The 15,146-nt window shown below is 46.8% G+C and overlaps 1 protein-coding gene across 5 annotated transcripts in view; it reads right to left on the bottom strand.

Moving 5' to 3' along the window:
- The window catches only part of MED12 (mediator complex subunit 12), a 37,384-nt gene that overhangs the window by 8,139 nt on the left and 14,099 nt on the right, over positions 1–15,146 (bottom strand). For 4 of the 5 annotated variants that reach the window (XM_068411924.1, XM_068411926.1, XM_068411925.1 and 1 more), the window contains exons 17-36: positions 14,323–14,441; positions 14,029–14,172; positions 13,072–13,235; positions 12,706–12,837; positions 10,231–10,458; positions 9,886–10,030; positions 9,472–9,592; positions 8,673–8,774; positions 7,841–7,954; positions 7,397–7,560; positions 4,208–4,387; positions 3,951–4,022; positions 3,491–3,651; positions 3,238–3,399; positions 3,041–3,152; positions 2,707–2,796; positions 2,156–2,265; positions 1,517–1,652; positions 1,083–1,244; positions 170–547 (exon numbers count right to left, since the gene is read on the bottom strand). In XM_068411924.1, the coding sequence (XP_068268025.1) occupies positions 170–547; positions 1,083–1,244; positions 1,517–1,652; positions 2,156–2,265; positions 2,707–2,796; positions 3,041–3,152; positions 3,238–3,399; positions 3,491–3,651; positions 3,951–4,022; positions 4,208–4,387; positions 7,397–7,560; positions 7,841–7,954; positions 8,673–8,774; positions 9,472–9,592; positions 9,886–10,030; positions 10,231–10,458; positions 12,706–12,837; positions 13,072–13,235; positions 14,029–14,172; positions 14,323–14,441 (2,996 nt within the window). The remainder of the gene's footprint in view (positions 1–169; positions 548–1,082; positions 1,245–1,516; positions 1,653–2,155; positions 2,266–2,706; positions 2,797–3,040; positions 3,153–3,237; positions 3,400–3,490; positions 3,652–3,950; positions 4,023–4,207; positions 4,388–7,396; positions 7,561–7,840; positions 7,955–8,672; positions 8,775–9,471; positions 9,593–9,885; positions 10,031–10,230; positions 10,459–12,705; positions 12,838–13,071; positions 13,236–14,028; positions 14,173–14,322; positions 14,442–15,146) is intronic. The other variant, XM_068411927.1, reaches the window with a different exon arrangement.

The following is a 15,146-nucleotide window of genomic DNA, read 5'->3' as shown; positions in this document are numbered from 1 at the left end:
CTGCCCTAGGCTGGAAAGAGCAGGACAGAACTCCAGCACTCCCAGCTGAGAGGAAACACATCCCATTTTCACCATTACACCACTCTCAGGCTCCTCAGGACTCAAGGGAGTGCTCTGTGACGAAGAGAGGTGGACGCAGGAGGTCCATAGCTGTTGGGCAGCCAATTACCTCAGTTTTGGTGGCAGATTGGTTGCGTTTCTTGGTTTTGCTCTGTTTCTTCTTGCGTTCTTCAGTAGAGGTGGCAGGATTGGAGCTTGTTTTATCAGCCTTGGCTGGTTCCGCAGCTTTCTTCTCCGGCTCTAAAGCCACAGGTGTAGGAGGCTCTTCCTCTTCAGGGGGCAGCGGCAACGGCTCCAGGTAGTAACTGCGGGGCTTGGGTTTCAAGTGTGTGTGGTACAGAAGAAGCCTCTGCTGCTCCTCAAATCTAGACACCTTGCGATCCACCCGGACTGTCCCAAACCATCCCCAGGAGAGGGGGGCTGAGTGCTTTAATCCCTCAAACAGATCCCAAGGGGAAATCTTCTGCTTTGTAGAGACCTGCAAACCCTTTAAAGCAAAAGAGATAAGAACCTCCAAGTACCTGTTGTTTCTCCTACAAGGGTACAGGAAGCTATGCTTTCTTCACGCTCTACTCCGCATGTCCCAGAAAACAGCCTGAGCCCTTACTAGTGGTCCCTGCTCTTCCACGTGGCAAAGCAGTCGTTTCTAAAGGCCTTCATCAACAACTGCCAGTCTCCTTCATCCCACCTCCAGTCTTCTATACACTGGCACTGCCCAGTAACTCAAGTGACAGGGATTATGGGTTTGTCTTTATGCTTTATATAGCCATAAGTACAAAACCAAAGTTTAAATCACTTCTCAGGCCACAGCACCACGTATCACCAAACATTAACACCCAGCTTTGCCCTTTTTGGACATGGTTATGTGCCAGCTTGCCTGCATGCAGCCAGCCACTTCAAGCTCAGCAGGCAACAAGGCACTGCATACAGATGCCTTCCAAGCTGTGTAGACTCAAGGCATCATAGGACAAGGTGACACCTGCACTCAGAAGCTGTGATGCAGACAAAAAAGCTTCACTTACCTCTTTCTTGAAGATGGAGTCAAATCCAGCTATTTTATTGCCTTTGGTGTCAATGAGGGATCCCTGAGGTTCACAGGTGATGACATCTCGGGTCTGCTTGGGAAGTGGCAGTAGCTGTCGCACTTTCTCCAGGCTGTCAGACTGCCGGTCCCCCAGCTCTTTCTGCACAAGTGGAATAGAGAAAACTTGAAGAATCACTCAGGAAGAATAATCCAAAGTCCACCTGTGCCTCTTCTGGTGTCAACCTCTATCCCTGCATTACCTCTCACCTTTGCACCCTTCAGCCCTACAGAGCCATTGGGGCTACCCTCACTGCTTCATCTAAACAGCAGCAACAGGACAAGCACCATTCGTGAGACACAGGTAAATCTGCAAAGTTGGACAACCATGACACAGCACACACTGCTCCCCATACAGGGCCTGGTGTCCCTCACCCTGAGTTTCTTGACAAGATTCATATACGCCCGCTTGTTCTCCTCCATGCTGCCCTGAGAAATGCTGGACATATCAGCAGCCAGGGTACCGTTGATGAGAACACTCAGCATGTCCAACACGGTGGTGAAGAGCTCACTGTTGGTCAGAGCAGAAAGGTCAAAGTCACCTGAGAAGCAGATATAAAGCCTCTGCCATCACAGTAACACAAACATTATTACATTGCCGGGAGTATTGCCTACAGTCAGAAGTGCCAAGCGCTCTTCAGACTAACCTCCCACACTAATCCTCCTTTTGCTTATACACCACAGGGTGTTCACACTTGACTCAAGTGCAGTATCACAGATTAACACTGGCCTCCTATCTATCCACGCAACCTCTGCAAAAAGCAGGTCCAGACTCAGCTCCCCACTGCTTATCTCTCTGCATCTGGAAAGCCAAGTTTGCTCTGGATATGTCAGAGTGCACTTGGATACAGGGACCTAGGTTGTAGCCTGCTATTACTCCAAAGTCTCTTTCGGCTGTCACAGTACTTCTGACAGATCATCTAGAGACACAGCTAGCTCACGTGAGAAGAGGGGCCATGCCAATGCCTGCCTCCCTTGGGAAGTGCATGGATCAGAAGTCAGCCAGAAAGTTACTTGTTTGACTGCATGTCCACAGTGCCACTGCTGATGATGTCCAGGAGAAGCACAGCCCATTCAGTCGTCTGCTGTGTACTGCGTTGAACTGTGTCAAACATTCCCCCCACCTGGCAGAGAAAAGTATTTTAGTCACAAGGGCACCATGAAAAAAAAACTAAGATTTAAAAGTGAGAAACAAGTCTAAACCAGAGCAACTCCTATGCTACAGTAACTCCTACTGAGAGCTGAAGGAGACCGCAGTCAGCAGGACAAACCTCAGATGCAAGTAGTAGTGCTGTGGACTGCAAAAGCATTGACATGAGAAGACACATCTCCAAAACAGAGACCAAGGCTGTGGATTTCATCCTAGTGAAACAGAGCAAGGGAGTTTTTCCATGCACCCTATCCCACTCAGGGCTCAAAACCTAGAATCAGCACAAGTGCCTCTCCTACTTCTTTGTCTCAGGACATACATAGCACCTCCAGTGTGTGCATGTTCCAAAAAAAAGGAAAAAAGGCAGACAACTCTTCACCCCATATGGTTAAGCTCTTTTTCTGTAACTGCTCACCAAATTCAGCCGTAGTTTCAGGGCCTCATGCATCAGCTGCTTGGCTTTGCAGTCATCTTGGTACTGATCTTCCCGCCAATTCGTAACAATCTAAGAAATTTAGAAGAGAGAACAGATCTCACAATCTATACGCTGAAGTTTACAGAGAGCAGTGTATACTGCCCACTGTCCAGTGACTCAGAGATGTTCAGCTCAAGTACCCTATGCCAACCCGTGTAAGCTCTTTGCCTTATTGAGCATATAACCAGACAGACAACATCCCCAAGTACATGCCCAACAACCTGCTGGAGGAGCGAGCCCTTGAGGAAAGCAAGGGGAGAAGCAAGACACCTACCTGCTGGACCTGACTATATAGAGAGGTGAGGAGGCCTTCCCGCTGCTCATCCTGTCCTTTCAAGCATGTTAGCACCAGTGACAGAAATGGCTGTTGGCTCAGGAGGGACATGCTACAAAGAGAACAGAGATGGAGCTATACAACCAGGCTGGGGGATCAGCACAGCAAGCATTGCCTGCCCTTTCCCCAGGACTCACCTCTTCTGCTTCTGGCGGTCCCGCTCTTTGCGGGACGATGACCCCAGATGCTGTCCTTTCTCCAGTTCTTCTCCAGCAGCTTTCAGCACATGACCCTGCACTGATGTTGGAAGCTTGGCAATCAGAGGGGCCACCAGCCACACTCCTGATCTCTCCAGGGAGCTATGACAACACAGGAGAGAAAAAGAGTTTGCAATCCAACCTATGATTCAGACTCATCTACAGGGCAGCTGCATGCTGGAACTACACCTACCTAAGGATGGGTTTGGATTTGTTGCTGGCAGGTGTAGCACTTGCTGAGCTACTGATATTGTTGACTCCATTGCCAGCAGAGCTAGCAGAGCTGGTCTCTGCTGACTGCTGGAATACCTCAATGGTGGCCTTGGCTATATTTTCTAACAAGGAGTTCATCTCCTGGAGACAGGGAAGAAAAGACAGCCAGGTCCTTCTCTGAGAGCACCCACTGACAGGGCTTGCACATTTCAACACAACTCAGTACAAACCCAGTTAGCCAACTTCCCCATGGCTGCTGCTGTTCGGGTCTCAGACTCATCGCATTCTTATCATGCTTGGCTTTCACAGGCCTGACTCCCTCTTTGTTTACTTTCTCCCTATTCCCACTTCTGCCAGGCCACCTCCCCACCACCTCACAAGCAGCCACTTCAACAGTGGCAACACACATCTCTATATGGTCCCTCTGAGCAAAGACTCACATTGTTTGCTGTCTGCTTAATCATGAGCTGCAGCTCCAGCGAGGACTGCCTCATGGTCCACTGGTCGAGATTCTGCAACACATGCACGCACACTTCATATGAGTCCTCATCTCGGTTCAAACTACATCAACCCACACCCTCAGCTCCCATGATAATGAGTGTCAGATCCCTCAGAAGGCTGCATTTTGGACAACCCCACTCTAACGCTACATTAGGCAATTACTAGGACACTCCTAGATTCTGCCAGGAGCCTGCACCTGTAAGATGCGTTTAATCCTCTGCCGCTGAGGATTTTCTCCTTCCTCATTGTCCAGCAGCCGGTGTGGATAACAAATCAGCTGCATCAGCCTCTGGGCCTGTGTGCTGCTCAGGACAGGATCCTGCAAGTCATTGCTGTCTTCACAGAGGGACTTCAGACATCGCTCACCTACCCACTCCTGCAAGACGAAAGCAGAGCCAGCACAGTCAAACTCACGTCTGATTCCAAACCAGCGCCCCTGCTTTCAGTCTCAGAGAGATGCAGGGAACACATCAAACTCATAAAAACCTTATTAGTACGCAGTTATGCTTAATAATCATTTCTCTTCGTGAACTGTACTATCCTGATTCAGCAGGCGGCAGGCACAGCACAGCAATCACAACAGAGGAAACATCAACTTTGACAAGTCAGCAGTGGTGAAACTCAGTAGCTGCTGTTTCTTTTGATAAAATATTGGTACAATTCAACAGTACACAGTCACTGCCATGCCCAGGCTCCATCAACACTGCTGCCTGGGCTCAAAAGATCAGAAGGGATCACTTAAAAATTATTTGGTCTGTTTCCTGCATAACAAAGTCCTGGAGCTGTCCTAAATTAAATAATGCAGGGCTGCAGCTAAGGCTAAACTAGAACATGTCTTAGGGAAAAGCACACCCCTTAATTCTCAAATAGTGATGGAAAACACACTGCCATCCTTAGTAAAAACCAGTGACTTTACTTCTCAAAGCCTGGAAGGGGAAACAACTGACTGGACGCAAGCCATTTATAAAGTCACAAGTCATGAAGAGAAGGCTTACAGAAAACTATTATTGTCAGCCTCTCAGTTTCAGTTGGTGGTTCCTAAATGCACGATAATAATAAAGGCAGAAGTTTCCAAAACACACACGAGGTAGGTACTTCTTCACACAATTTACAGTTAACATGCAACATTCATTACTGCAGGATTTTTTAATATTGAAAATCAATTAGGCGAATTGATGAAATTAAAATCTACAGAGGACTGCTATATAAGCATTTCTGCAGCTGCAGAGCAAGCCTGATCAGAGAATTCTTCAACTGAGAAGTGACAACCAGAGGAGAAGAGATGAGGATCCAGTTCATGAAGCACAGGTGCTGGCGCTAAGCCTAGAAAGCTGGGGACAGTCCCTCTCAGCAGCAGACAGCACTCTAAGCACTAAGTAGAGCACAAAGATCAGAAAGGCTAAATCTCTGGTTTGAAATCCTTGTGAAACCACAGCCTAGATCTTCAACTTCATCCCAGATGAAGTTTCTGCTTTGCCAATAAACACGATCTGGTGATTTCTCCAATGCCTACTGCATTTCTCCCCTTCAGTGTTGCTACAACATAATCTCTTGAAACTTCTCTTCCTTGCATATGTAATATGCACATCCTTGGGAAGACCCTTTTTGTCACTTGTTCAGCTTCCTACAAGAATTCAGATTTCATCTCTGATCCACTTTATTGGCATAATCTCACAAATAATATGGAGTCAACTACCATCTTCAACCTTGAGGGACTTTTAGCCTCTCTCTGCAACATTTCTTTCCAAAACAGCCACGTCCACAGGCTTTGTATTACAAAACAGAGCCCCTCATTTGCCTCTTCACAGGAGAGCACTATGAACACGTTTTTCCAAGCACTGTGGACAACTCCACCATCCCAGTCACCAGATTCAGGTTAGCACCTTCAACTCAAGCCTCCCTCTTGGTTCCCAGTGTGGTTTATCTCAGCTCTATGAAATTAACCTTTTCAGAAGGCCAATCACAGTTACATTTATGAACTTAAACAAGCTAAAGGGCAAACCAGCAACTATGTCATAATCATTTGCACCTAAGAAACCTTTAACTTAATTCTATAATCTGCTCCTTTTCCCCATGCCGTCATGATGAAGTCCATTATAAAACATACCACTGAATACGAGATGCCACATTTTCTGAGTTTGAGAAATCACAACCTATAGTTTAAGGCATTCTACAGACATTTCAAAATTGATAGTGTGAGCTCTGCAGCACCCACTGCTCACACTGGAGGTGCTAATATTGAACACATCATTTTACCAGCCCTTTACACAGCTGCAGGACCCTGCAGTAGCTCTAGCACAATTTGGCAGTACTCACTGGTGTTTATTGGAACGCTCACTCCTACATAACCAGAGCTGACAACAACTGGTATGAGTAGTGATACCTGACACTGCTACTCCCTCCTGTACACACACACACACACACACACACACTTTTTACCTACTGTGAGTCCTTCCTATATAGACCGGGACCCAGCAAGGGAATATCTACTTCTGTCAACGCTACAGTCAGGTTTCAGTAACACCACATATACTGAATTTGTGCTCGTAAATAGGTGGCTCCAATTCTTCTTCGGTAGGATGGTAACATTGCTATATAGCAAGCCAATTAATAAGCAACAGTATCACAAAGCATGAGGACAACACAGCACTAATGTGTTGTGTTTACACATTAGTAATACAGAATACAGGTTTCGTATTGTAGTATGGAATACAGGTTTCAAATTGTAACATTGCATCTTTCCTGTTGACAGAATAAATTTGCAAACAAGGCCAAGGACACCCCTCAACACTCATTTTCATACAACAGTGGTAACAGCCACTCCACTTGGCAACTAAGTACCTTATTAGCCAGGTTTCAGTTCCTCAAATGTCAATTTTTCACAAAGGAACAGAAATGCTGGTGGTGTCAAGATTAGGCTAAGCAAAAGATTTTTGTTGTTGTTCCTTTAATTAATAAAACAGGGCACTGCAAAGCCCAGGGATACATTAACAGCCTAGCTGCAAGCAACACTTCAGCTGCATTCTGAAAGGCACCATTTATCACTTCAACAAGCTTTCTCATGCTTATCTTCTCTGCCTCCAGCACACATCTCAGCAAACCACTCCCAGCACTCACTTCCTTGGACATGAGCCCTGTGCTGTTGCCAAAGCAAAGGGGATGTGCAGTCCCTGCATACTGCAACACCTAATTCTTAACAACTGTTTGCCTCTCTATTTTTTGCTGACGGTGAGCGAGCCTCAGCGCCATCCCGTGGCAGAATCATCGCTGGTTCTTTATAGATCTTTCAAAGAAATACCTGCCAAACCCAATCTGCAGAAAGTCATATGGGATATATCTGTCTGCAGAAGGGATAAGGACATACCTAGCGATGGGACAGACTCACCTGTTGACATATACTCCTCAGTACATACTTGGCATAAATATCCAAGCTAGCTGTTTCTACAGTTACTACCCGACCACCGGCCTTCCTGGTGCCCAGTTCATCATCCATGATATCATCAACACCTCCAGGGTGGGAAAAGCCAGAGCCTTTCAGTTCTGCATCTCCTACAAAGAAAGCAAACGTCACTTAATCATCAATGCTAAACCCAAAGCCAGACCCACAAAACGTCCTGAGCATTTGTAAACTTTCTCTGCAATCAGTGACCTCTCTAGCTAAGAGATATGAAGTATGTTTACAGCTCAACCAAAGGGCTTCAGACTAGCCACATATCCACCAAAACAGATCTCCTCTGGCCTTTTGCACAGCCAACACATGCAATACAGTGCCTTTCTCCCACCCCCCTAAAAAACATTTTTACAGGTTCAGGCTAACACGGGTACACACCCAGAACAAAGACAGCCTTCAGCACTGCAAAGACGGCTCCATCCACGATACGATTCTGGGAAGCTGCCAGTAAGTGACGGTCACAGGAAGAGCGGATTCCCACTGTGGGTTTGTCTGCAGAGGACAATGGGGAAGGGCAATACCCGGCAAGAGAGAAAGGCGCAGGCTCCAGAGCTGCCTGAATTACGTGCCAGTCAGTACCATAGAATCCAGTTCAGAGAATCCTAAGGCTAGTCCTTTTTCCAACTGTAACATGGGGTCAATTTAATTAAGTTTCATGAAGCATAGGGCCAATCACGTTGTGACAACTGAGAACCATGAAATCCAAATGGGAAGCAGTGCCTGTGTCATGAACTCCAAGCTCCAACAGTACCCTAACCTAGAATACAGGCTGGGTTTAGAGATCCAAGCTACCAGGATACTGATGAGGAGCCAAGAACAGAGCTTCCTGGACTGTTTCCATCATCAGACAAAAAGGGAGTGCTGTAAAATAGCAGCTTCTGGCACCAAGTTAAAAGGCTATACAAAGCTCTAGACATAAAAAAAGAAGTGATCATTACTCTAATGGCTTACTGACTGCAAGGCCACCTCTAGTGGCTGGTTTCCTGCCTCCAAGTGCATCCTCCCCAACATGCCTGGCTACCATGGAGTAGTATAAACTGAAGGATATTGTTCTTTGTCCTCTGTAGAAAGCAGCGTGTCCGGCTTTGCCTGCTTTATTCAAAGCAAGCAGGTCATGATCTCTAATCATAGGGTCCCGTATCTCTTTTCTTGGGGTGCAAGAGCCTCAGTACTTTCACAATAAAGAAAGGCTCTACTTTCATTCACTTACTGCCATCTTGCTGGCATGGGTTCAGCTGCGGAGTCTTAAACAGATGGAGTAAAATCCGGCAGGTCAGACGTGCTCCTGGTTCTGAGTCCTGCTCACTGCAGGCTACGGAAAGAAAACGGTCAACTGAGACTTCTTACCCACTGGGACAGCTGACTCTCAATCCAAAAGCTATTCACAGTGCACTGCCCTGGAGCAGCCAGTTGAGAAGCTGCAGCAGCCTTATTGTATTTACAAATATGGAGCACATGCAGCAGTTAACATGCAAGTGAGCAAATCCATCAGTATTATCCCCATTGACATCCATTGCATTCTGCTTGCTCCATCTTCCCAACTTTACCCTGTCAGAGTCTGGATGCTGCAATCCCCAGAGCAAACCTAGGAAGGCTGGTGGCAGAGTAAAGGCAGAGTGACCCAGGCGCTGTAGGCCCAACTGGTCACCTGGCTGCTCTAGACAAAATGCTAAGCTGAACCACATCAGCAATGGGAGGTGTACTCCTGGAGTTGAGAGCCAAGTACACCGGTCACACAGTGTGGCTGATAACATCTCTCCATGCTTATTTCAGGTTGCACACAAACTCCAGAGAGCAAGACATTGAAAAACCTTAGCACAATCAGTTTTTGATAGAAACCACAAGGCCAGAACCTCTCTAAAGCAAAATGTTCAATTCTTAAGTACCATACTACAAAAGAGGTAGTAGAGGCATGTTTCACAACTATGGGGTTCACAAAATATCCATTAAGCACAGGCCTTTCGGCCAGAACTGAGAATAAGACCAGCTTTCTGCAGGGATGCACTTACCAGCATTGAGGAGCGAGGGGATAGCAGCACAGCGAATCAGGTCCTCCAGCAGCAAGCACTGCCGGGCAATGAGAATGGCAACAAAGGTGGCCAAGGAATCATGGAAAGATAAGTCACTGACCTGGAAGAGAGGAGATCAGCCAGTGATCACAACAGCCTCTGCCTCATTCCCTCTGTCAGCAATTCCTCAGCTTGCCTAGGAGCTGGGGAGGGGCAGAAGGGCCCATAACCCCAGGTCAACGTCCATGATCAGCCCAGGCTGCAACAAACACCAAAATGTAGCCCCAGTATTCAAAGCCTTTCCCCTGTCCTCAGAAGACAAAGCCTCCATCCCTTGTTCATTTCTGCCTTCTCTCAAGGGGTCCCTCCACTCCTGCTTCAATTCCTTTTCCCCTTTTGAATATTTGCACTTGCATCAACATTGCAGAGGAGATCATTGAAGCCACAGGTCCCATTATTGGAGGAACAGCACAAAGCTTTGAGCACACCCAACCACTCGGCGCTTAGAGACTTGCAGTAGCCAGTTAGCTCAGCACACAGGATAGCAATGTCGTTCACCCTGTTAAATAAATAACGAAAAAAGCAAAGGGTCAGCTTTGCTACTCATGCATGCCACCAGGTCAGTGATTCTCTAAGGGATCCCAGCCTTGGCTCCTTCTTCCTCACACCCCAAGACAGCCAAGGAATGGCTACTGGGTTTCTTACCCTCACCTAAAGATTTTAATATCTCAGTAGAACCGTGAAAGTTCTGCCTCTCACCTGTCTGGATCATGGTGTCCCACACACACATGCATAAGTGCATTACAGACGAAACTGTAGCGGTTGGCTGGGTTTTCATTGAGGCTCTTGCCCAGGTTGGTGTATGTAAAATTATGTGCAGATGGATTTTCAATAGTGTCAATCATGAACTCTGGTTCCCATAGCATGTTGGAGTCAGATGGCTCAACATTGCAGTAGATTGTGTTCTTCACCTTGGAGCAGAAGTCACTAAACAGGACAGGAAAGAGAGATTAGGAACACAAAAAAAAAAACAAGCTTCCATTGAACTCTGATAAGCAAAGCAATCCTGTGCAAGACAAGCACTCCCTGGGCAAGAACATGGGGAAACTCAAGATCACTGTGTACTGACAAAGACTCTCCCAAAAGAGTGAAGCTGCTTGTAACCTGGAAGTTACCCATGGGCTCAGTGAACTTAGCCTGGGAATGGCTATTCCAGTCAGACTGGGGAAACACCTAGCTCAGCCCTTGGTGTCAGAATAGTTGATGCCCAGAGAAGAGTTTAAGAGCAAGGCAGCACTACTGCTCCAGCATCCTTCCCCACCCTGCTGCAACTTAGGGCTCACAGATTTTCAGAGTCAAAGATAACGCTCTCCTCAACAGATTTTCCTCCTGCAAATTTGTCCACCTACTTTGAATCAAGTAGATTTTTGACACTCACAACATGGAATGAGTTCCATGTTAGCTATGAGAACTATGAAGTTTATTCTTTTGTTCCAAACCTACCATTTGTTATTTTCTATTAATTCCTCCTTGTTCTTGTAAGTCACATTGAACATTCAGTTTATTTTCCATACCAACAAGAACTTTACAAACTTCTATCATTCCCCCTCAGTCCTCCTCTTCTGTGGGGAGGAGATTCAGTTCCTCACAAGTAAGTCATTCCAAACCTCTGGTCATCTATCCACTCACCCTCCTTTGGGCCTAACTCCACTACATGGTTTTTGGAGTCTGTTGCCCCAAACCACAAGGCACAGTTGTACCATGACTTAAATGGTGGCCTAACGATGCTCTCTGGTCTGTTCTCCATTCCTTTCCAAACAATACCTAACATTTAATTTGGTTTTTTTGACTGTTACTGAACACTATGATGACATTTTCAATTGCATATCTGTTACAGCTCAGAGATCCTTTATCCAACTGGTAGTACATATTCATCACTATGTAGAGTTTGGAAGGGAACAAGGACAGTCCTATGTGCATTATTTTATGTTTAACAACACTAAACTTCATCTGCCAGTTTATCACCTGGTCAGCATCACTGTGCCCTACTACATCAATCTGCAGCCAACTTCTATTGGTATATGCTGAATAACAGTTATATGAAAAGTTTTTATCTCACTACTCGTACAACTTACGATGCATAGAACAGCACAATCACTAGCAGAGTCCTCCGGGACTCCTCAGGGAGGGATCACCCTCAAAATACAAAATCCTTCCCACTCCTTGTCTCCATCTCTAACCTATTGTTTGCCTGCTAGGGGATACTCCCTTTTATCTCTGTCCATTTACTTTAAAGCCTTGCTGAACAGCTTTTGGGAATTCAGTTAAACTAATATCAGGTTTCTCATTTCCATATGTACGATGACTCCTTCGAGGAACTCCAATGCACCTGTGACCACAGCACTCCCTCTTGCTCTCAGCAGCCAGGGGTTTAGCCAGCTGACACCAAGGCATGAGCCACTCTCAGTGTCTCTCAATGGGCAGGTAGACATCCCTACAGCACACCTGCACTGGAAACACTAATAGGGAGCAGGGACTGCAGGAGAAGACAAAGTGAAGCACTGTACTGGGGAACAGGGCTGTCAGGAGTTACACCTTCACAGGATCACATAAGCAACAAGCCAGGTAGATTTGTGGACTCCATCTCTGTGCTGCTAAGGGAGGAGCTCCACAGGGAGCTGGTGGGAAGACAGTTCCCAAGAGAAGAACTGCAAAGGGCAGAAGGCCATGGAGTAAAGTTAGCCCATGAGACAGAGCCTGAGGGCAACATCAAGAGAGCAGAACCTGAAGAGCCAACAGGGGCAGAACAAGGATAAGGAGTACAAAGTAGCACAGGAATAAACCCAGAACCAAGCAGAGCAGGTTCAGAAGCAGACCAAGGATTATTAGGGAGCTGAGCACAAGCAGAGAACAACCTTTAGGATGAACTGCTCAGTCATCAGAGTTTGGTAGGAACAGACCTCTTTACCTCTATCCTGTAGGAGTGGGGTAAGAACAGACCTGTGGAGGTGCTGAGGACTACTGAAGGCAATTTACCAAAAACAACTTGACAATCCAAGAGTCAAGATTATACTTGGGTCATCACTGCCTGTAAAACAGGCACTACTCCCAAGACTTCAGTTCCCCATTGAGAGGATCTCAGGCACAATCCCATCAAACAAGATCACAAGCAAAGCTTAAGACAAGGTGCTATATTGGTCAGCACCCTCTGCATCCCACCTGCCTCAGACTCACCTGAAGAGCTCCCCAAATTTACTTTTGAGGTGACTGCAGGAGGTATACAGGTCGTAGAGATAGGCCAGGATACAGCGCTCTGCTGAGGAGCCATCCGAGCGGTTCATGCCATGTTTCACCACCCCACACAGACTGTATAAAGACAAAAAAATGCTGCAGCAACAGGAAAAGAAAATCTGAAGGCATAACCTCATTAGGTATCTTCCTGCGCTCACAGCAACAGTGCTCACTGGGTAACATCCCATCCCCCACAAATTCTGTGAGCTGAACTCTCAGGCACAAAGTTGCTGCCATTTAGGAAGGACACAGATATATCCCCGAAGATATGTTGCTTCCTTCCACACAGTGAGGGGAAGATTCCCTTACCCTTCGAAGACCTGAGCCATCTGGTCCTGGTTCAATATAAGGCAGGAGTGGTAGTGCCGCAGCACAGCCACGATGCACAGGCACAAGCTGGTGGTGTAGCTGCCAACAAGGTCGGAGGATTTCAACAGCAGTTCTGCTTCCACCACGCTCAGTTCATTCAGCAACTGCACCCAATGACAGAAAAACCCTTCAACAGCCACAGGGGCAAGGTATGGTCAGAAATGGAGCAGGCACACCACACCCACAGCCTATAGTACCTGCCAGGAAAGGGACTGGCAGGCACTTTCTGCCTAGAGATGTACCCCTGGAACAGTTAGCACCCCATACTTAGGCACAATGTCTCACTCAGGCAGGACAAGGGGCTGTCAGTGCTTGGGTATCGGAGTGCGATTGGGTATGGTCACAGATAGTAGCAGGCAGTTTGTTTGGTAATTCTGTCCTGCATAAATCTCACTCGGCTCCCTTTTTAGGGCTAACAGCCTCGATTCCATCAGCAACCATAGCAAGGCTTCAAGAAGCACCTGGCACAGGCTGCAGAAACAGCAACAGGATTTTAGCAGGATCCGGAAGGCAGCCTGTGCTGCCATGTGCCAAGGATCCTTCCAGGGGAGCGAGGTGGGAGAGCTGCCAGAGACAGATGATCCCCTTCTCACTGAGAACAAGGCCTTTCTGCAGCCAGGGCCAGAGATGCAATGCAAGTCCTTTGGAGACAACCCTGAAGCCTCTGGAAGAATAATCCTCAGAACAAAACATGTAAGACTATCTGCCACAAACAACCTATTCCTAACAGCTGCAACCCAGGAGCACTGCAATGACCACCTAATCTGACCACCTCCACGACACAGATCAGAGGGTCACCAATGATCCCAGGAGCAGACCAACTATCGCAGAACAGATCTGCTTCCTTTCAGGCTGATGAACCCCTCCCCAGGAAGCATTTGAGCACACTGTGCTTACCTGGATGGCAAAGTCAATAAGACCACTGATATTGAGTGAATACTCCATCAAGTCAAATATGAACTGCACGTGCTGTACCAGAGGCAGGTGGTATGACATTCCCAAGGCAAAGCTGGTGATCTGTTCCAAGACATTGCGAGATACCTGCAAGTGCAAGACGACACACAGTACTATCTCCCCTTGCAGAAGTCCCTCAGCAGGCCCATCTCCCTTTCCCTCCAGGAAGCTGCTCTCAGTAACGCAAAGGGACACAGTCAGGGCCCAAGAAGGACAGCAGCCTTGAAAGTTTCATACCTGAGATGTGACTTGGTGCTGATCAAAGTGAGAAAGGTGCTGGAACTTTGCAAAGATATCTTCAGCTGTTGGGAATGCTTCTGGCTTGCTCTTTTTCCTCTTCTGGCCTTCCTCTCCACCTGCCAAAGTTGGGAGGATCAGAACACACTTATTAGGCTAACTTCCTCATCAGACAAGGACTAGACATCAGCCATCAGCACCTGCCAGTCCCTCAGCAAGACCAGTCCCTGCCCTGCAGCACAGCCAAAAAGCCTGAGTCCCAGACCTTAAGCTCATAAGGACCATTTTGAATTCAAAACAATAAACTGCTGAGGAAGGAACTCCTAACCTGAGAATGACAGTAGGGTTAACATCTAGTTTACCCAAGTGAAGGTACTCCTTGGAGGGGGAAAACATTTTCTCTCTCAATTTAGAGGTACACTGATTCCCTGATGAGAACAGACATTCTGGATTGGAGATGTTCAGCCTCAAGTTTCTTTGTCAGAGCACTTCATCTTTTAAAGAATCATCTTTCTATCACATTTCAAGTTGCCTTTCAGGAATCAGATTAAGAGAGAAAAAAAATTGTAACCAGATTCTCAGCTGATGGAAGTCAGAGGCTTTCTATTGATTTTGACACAGCTATTCAAATTTCCCATCCTATGCATTTAGCATGTGCCTCAAGCATAACACCATGCTACATTTAATCAAGGTCTTTGACAAATATGCATATGCGAAGTCCTCTTTGCTTCTTGTGCAAGGATGTAAATGCAAGAACTAAAGAAAATAAAATGTGAGAAGCCAAAGTTTTGGCCAGGGTCTCACTCTGCACCTGATATGACTTA

This window comes from Nyctibius grandis, chromosome 13 (genome assembly GCF_013368605.1).
Source record: "Nyctibius grandis isolate bNycGra1 chromosome 13, bNycGra1.pri, whole genome shotgun sequence".
In the NCBI taxonomy this organism is placed as follows: domain Eukaryota; kingdom Metazoa; phylum Chordata; class Aves; order Nyctibiiformes; family Nyctibiidae; genus Nyctibius; species Nyctibius grandis.
The sequence above is the reverse complement of the archived record's forward strand: the minus strand, read 5'-3'. Positions and strand labels throughout refer to the sequence as shown.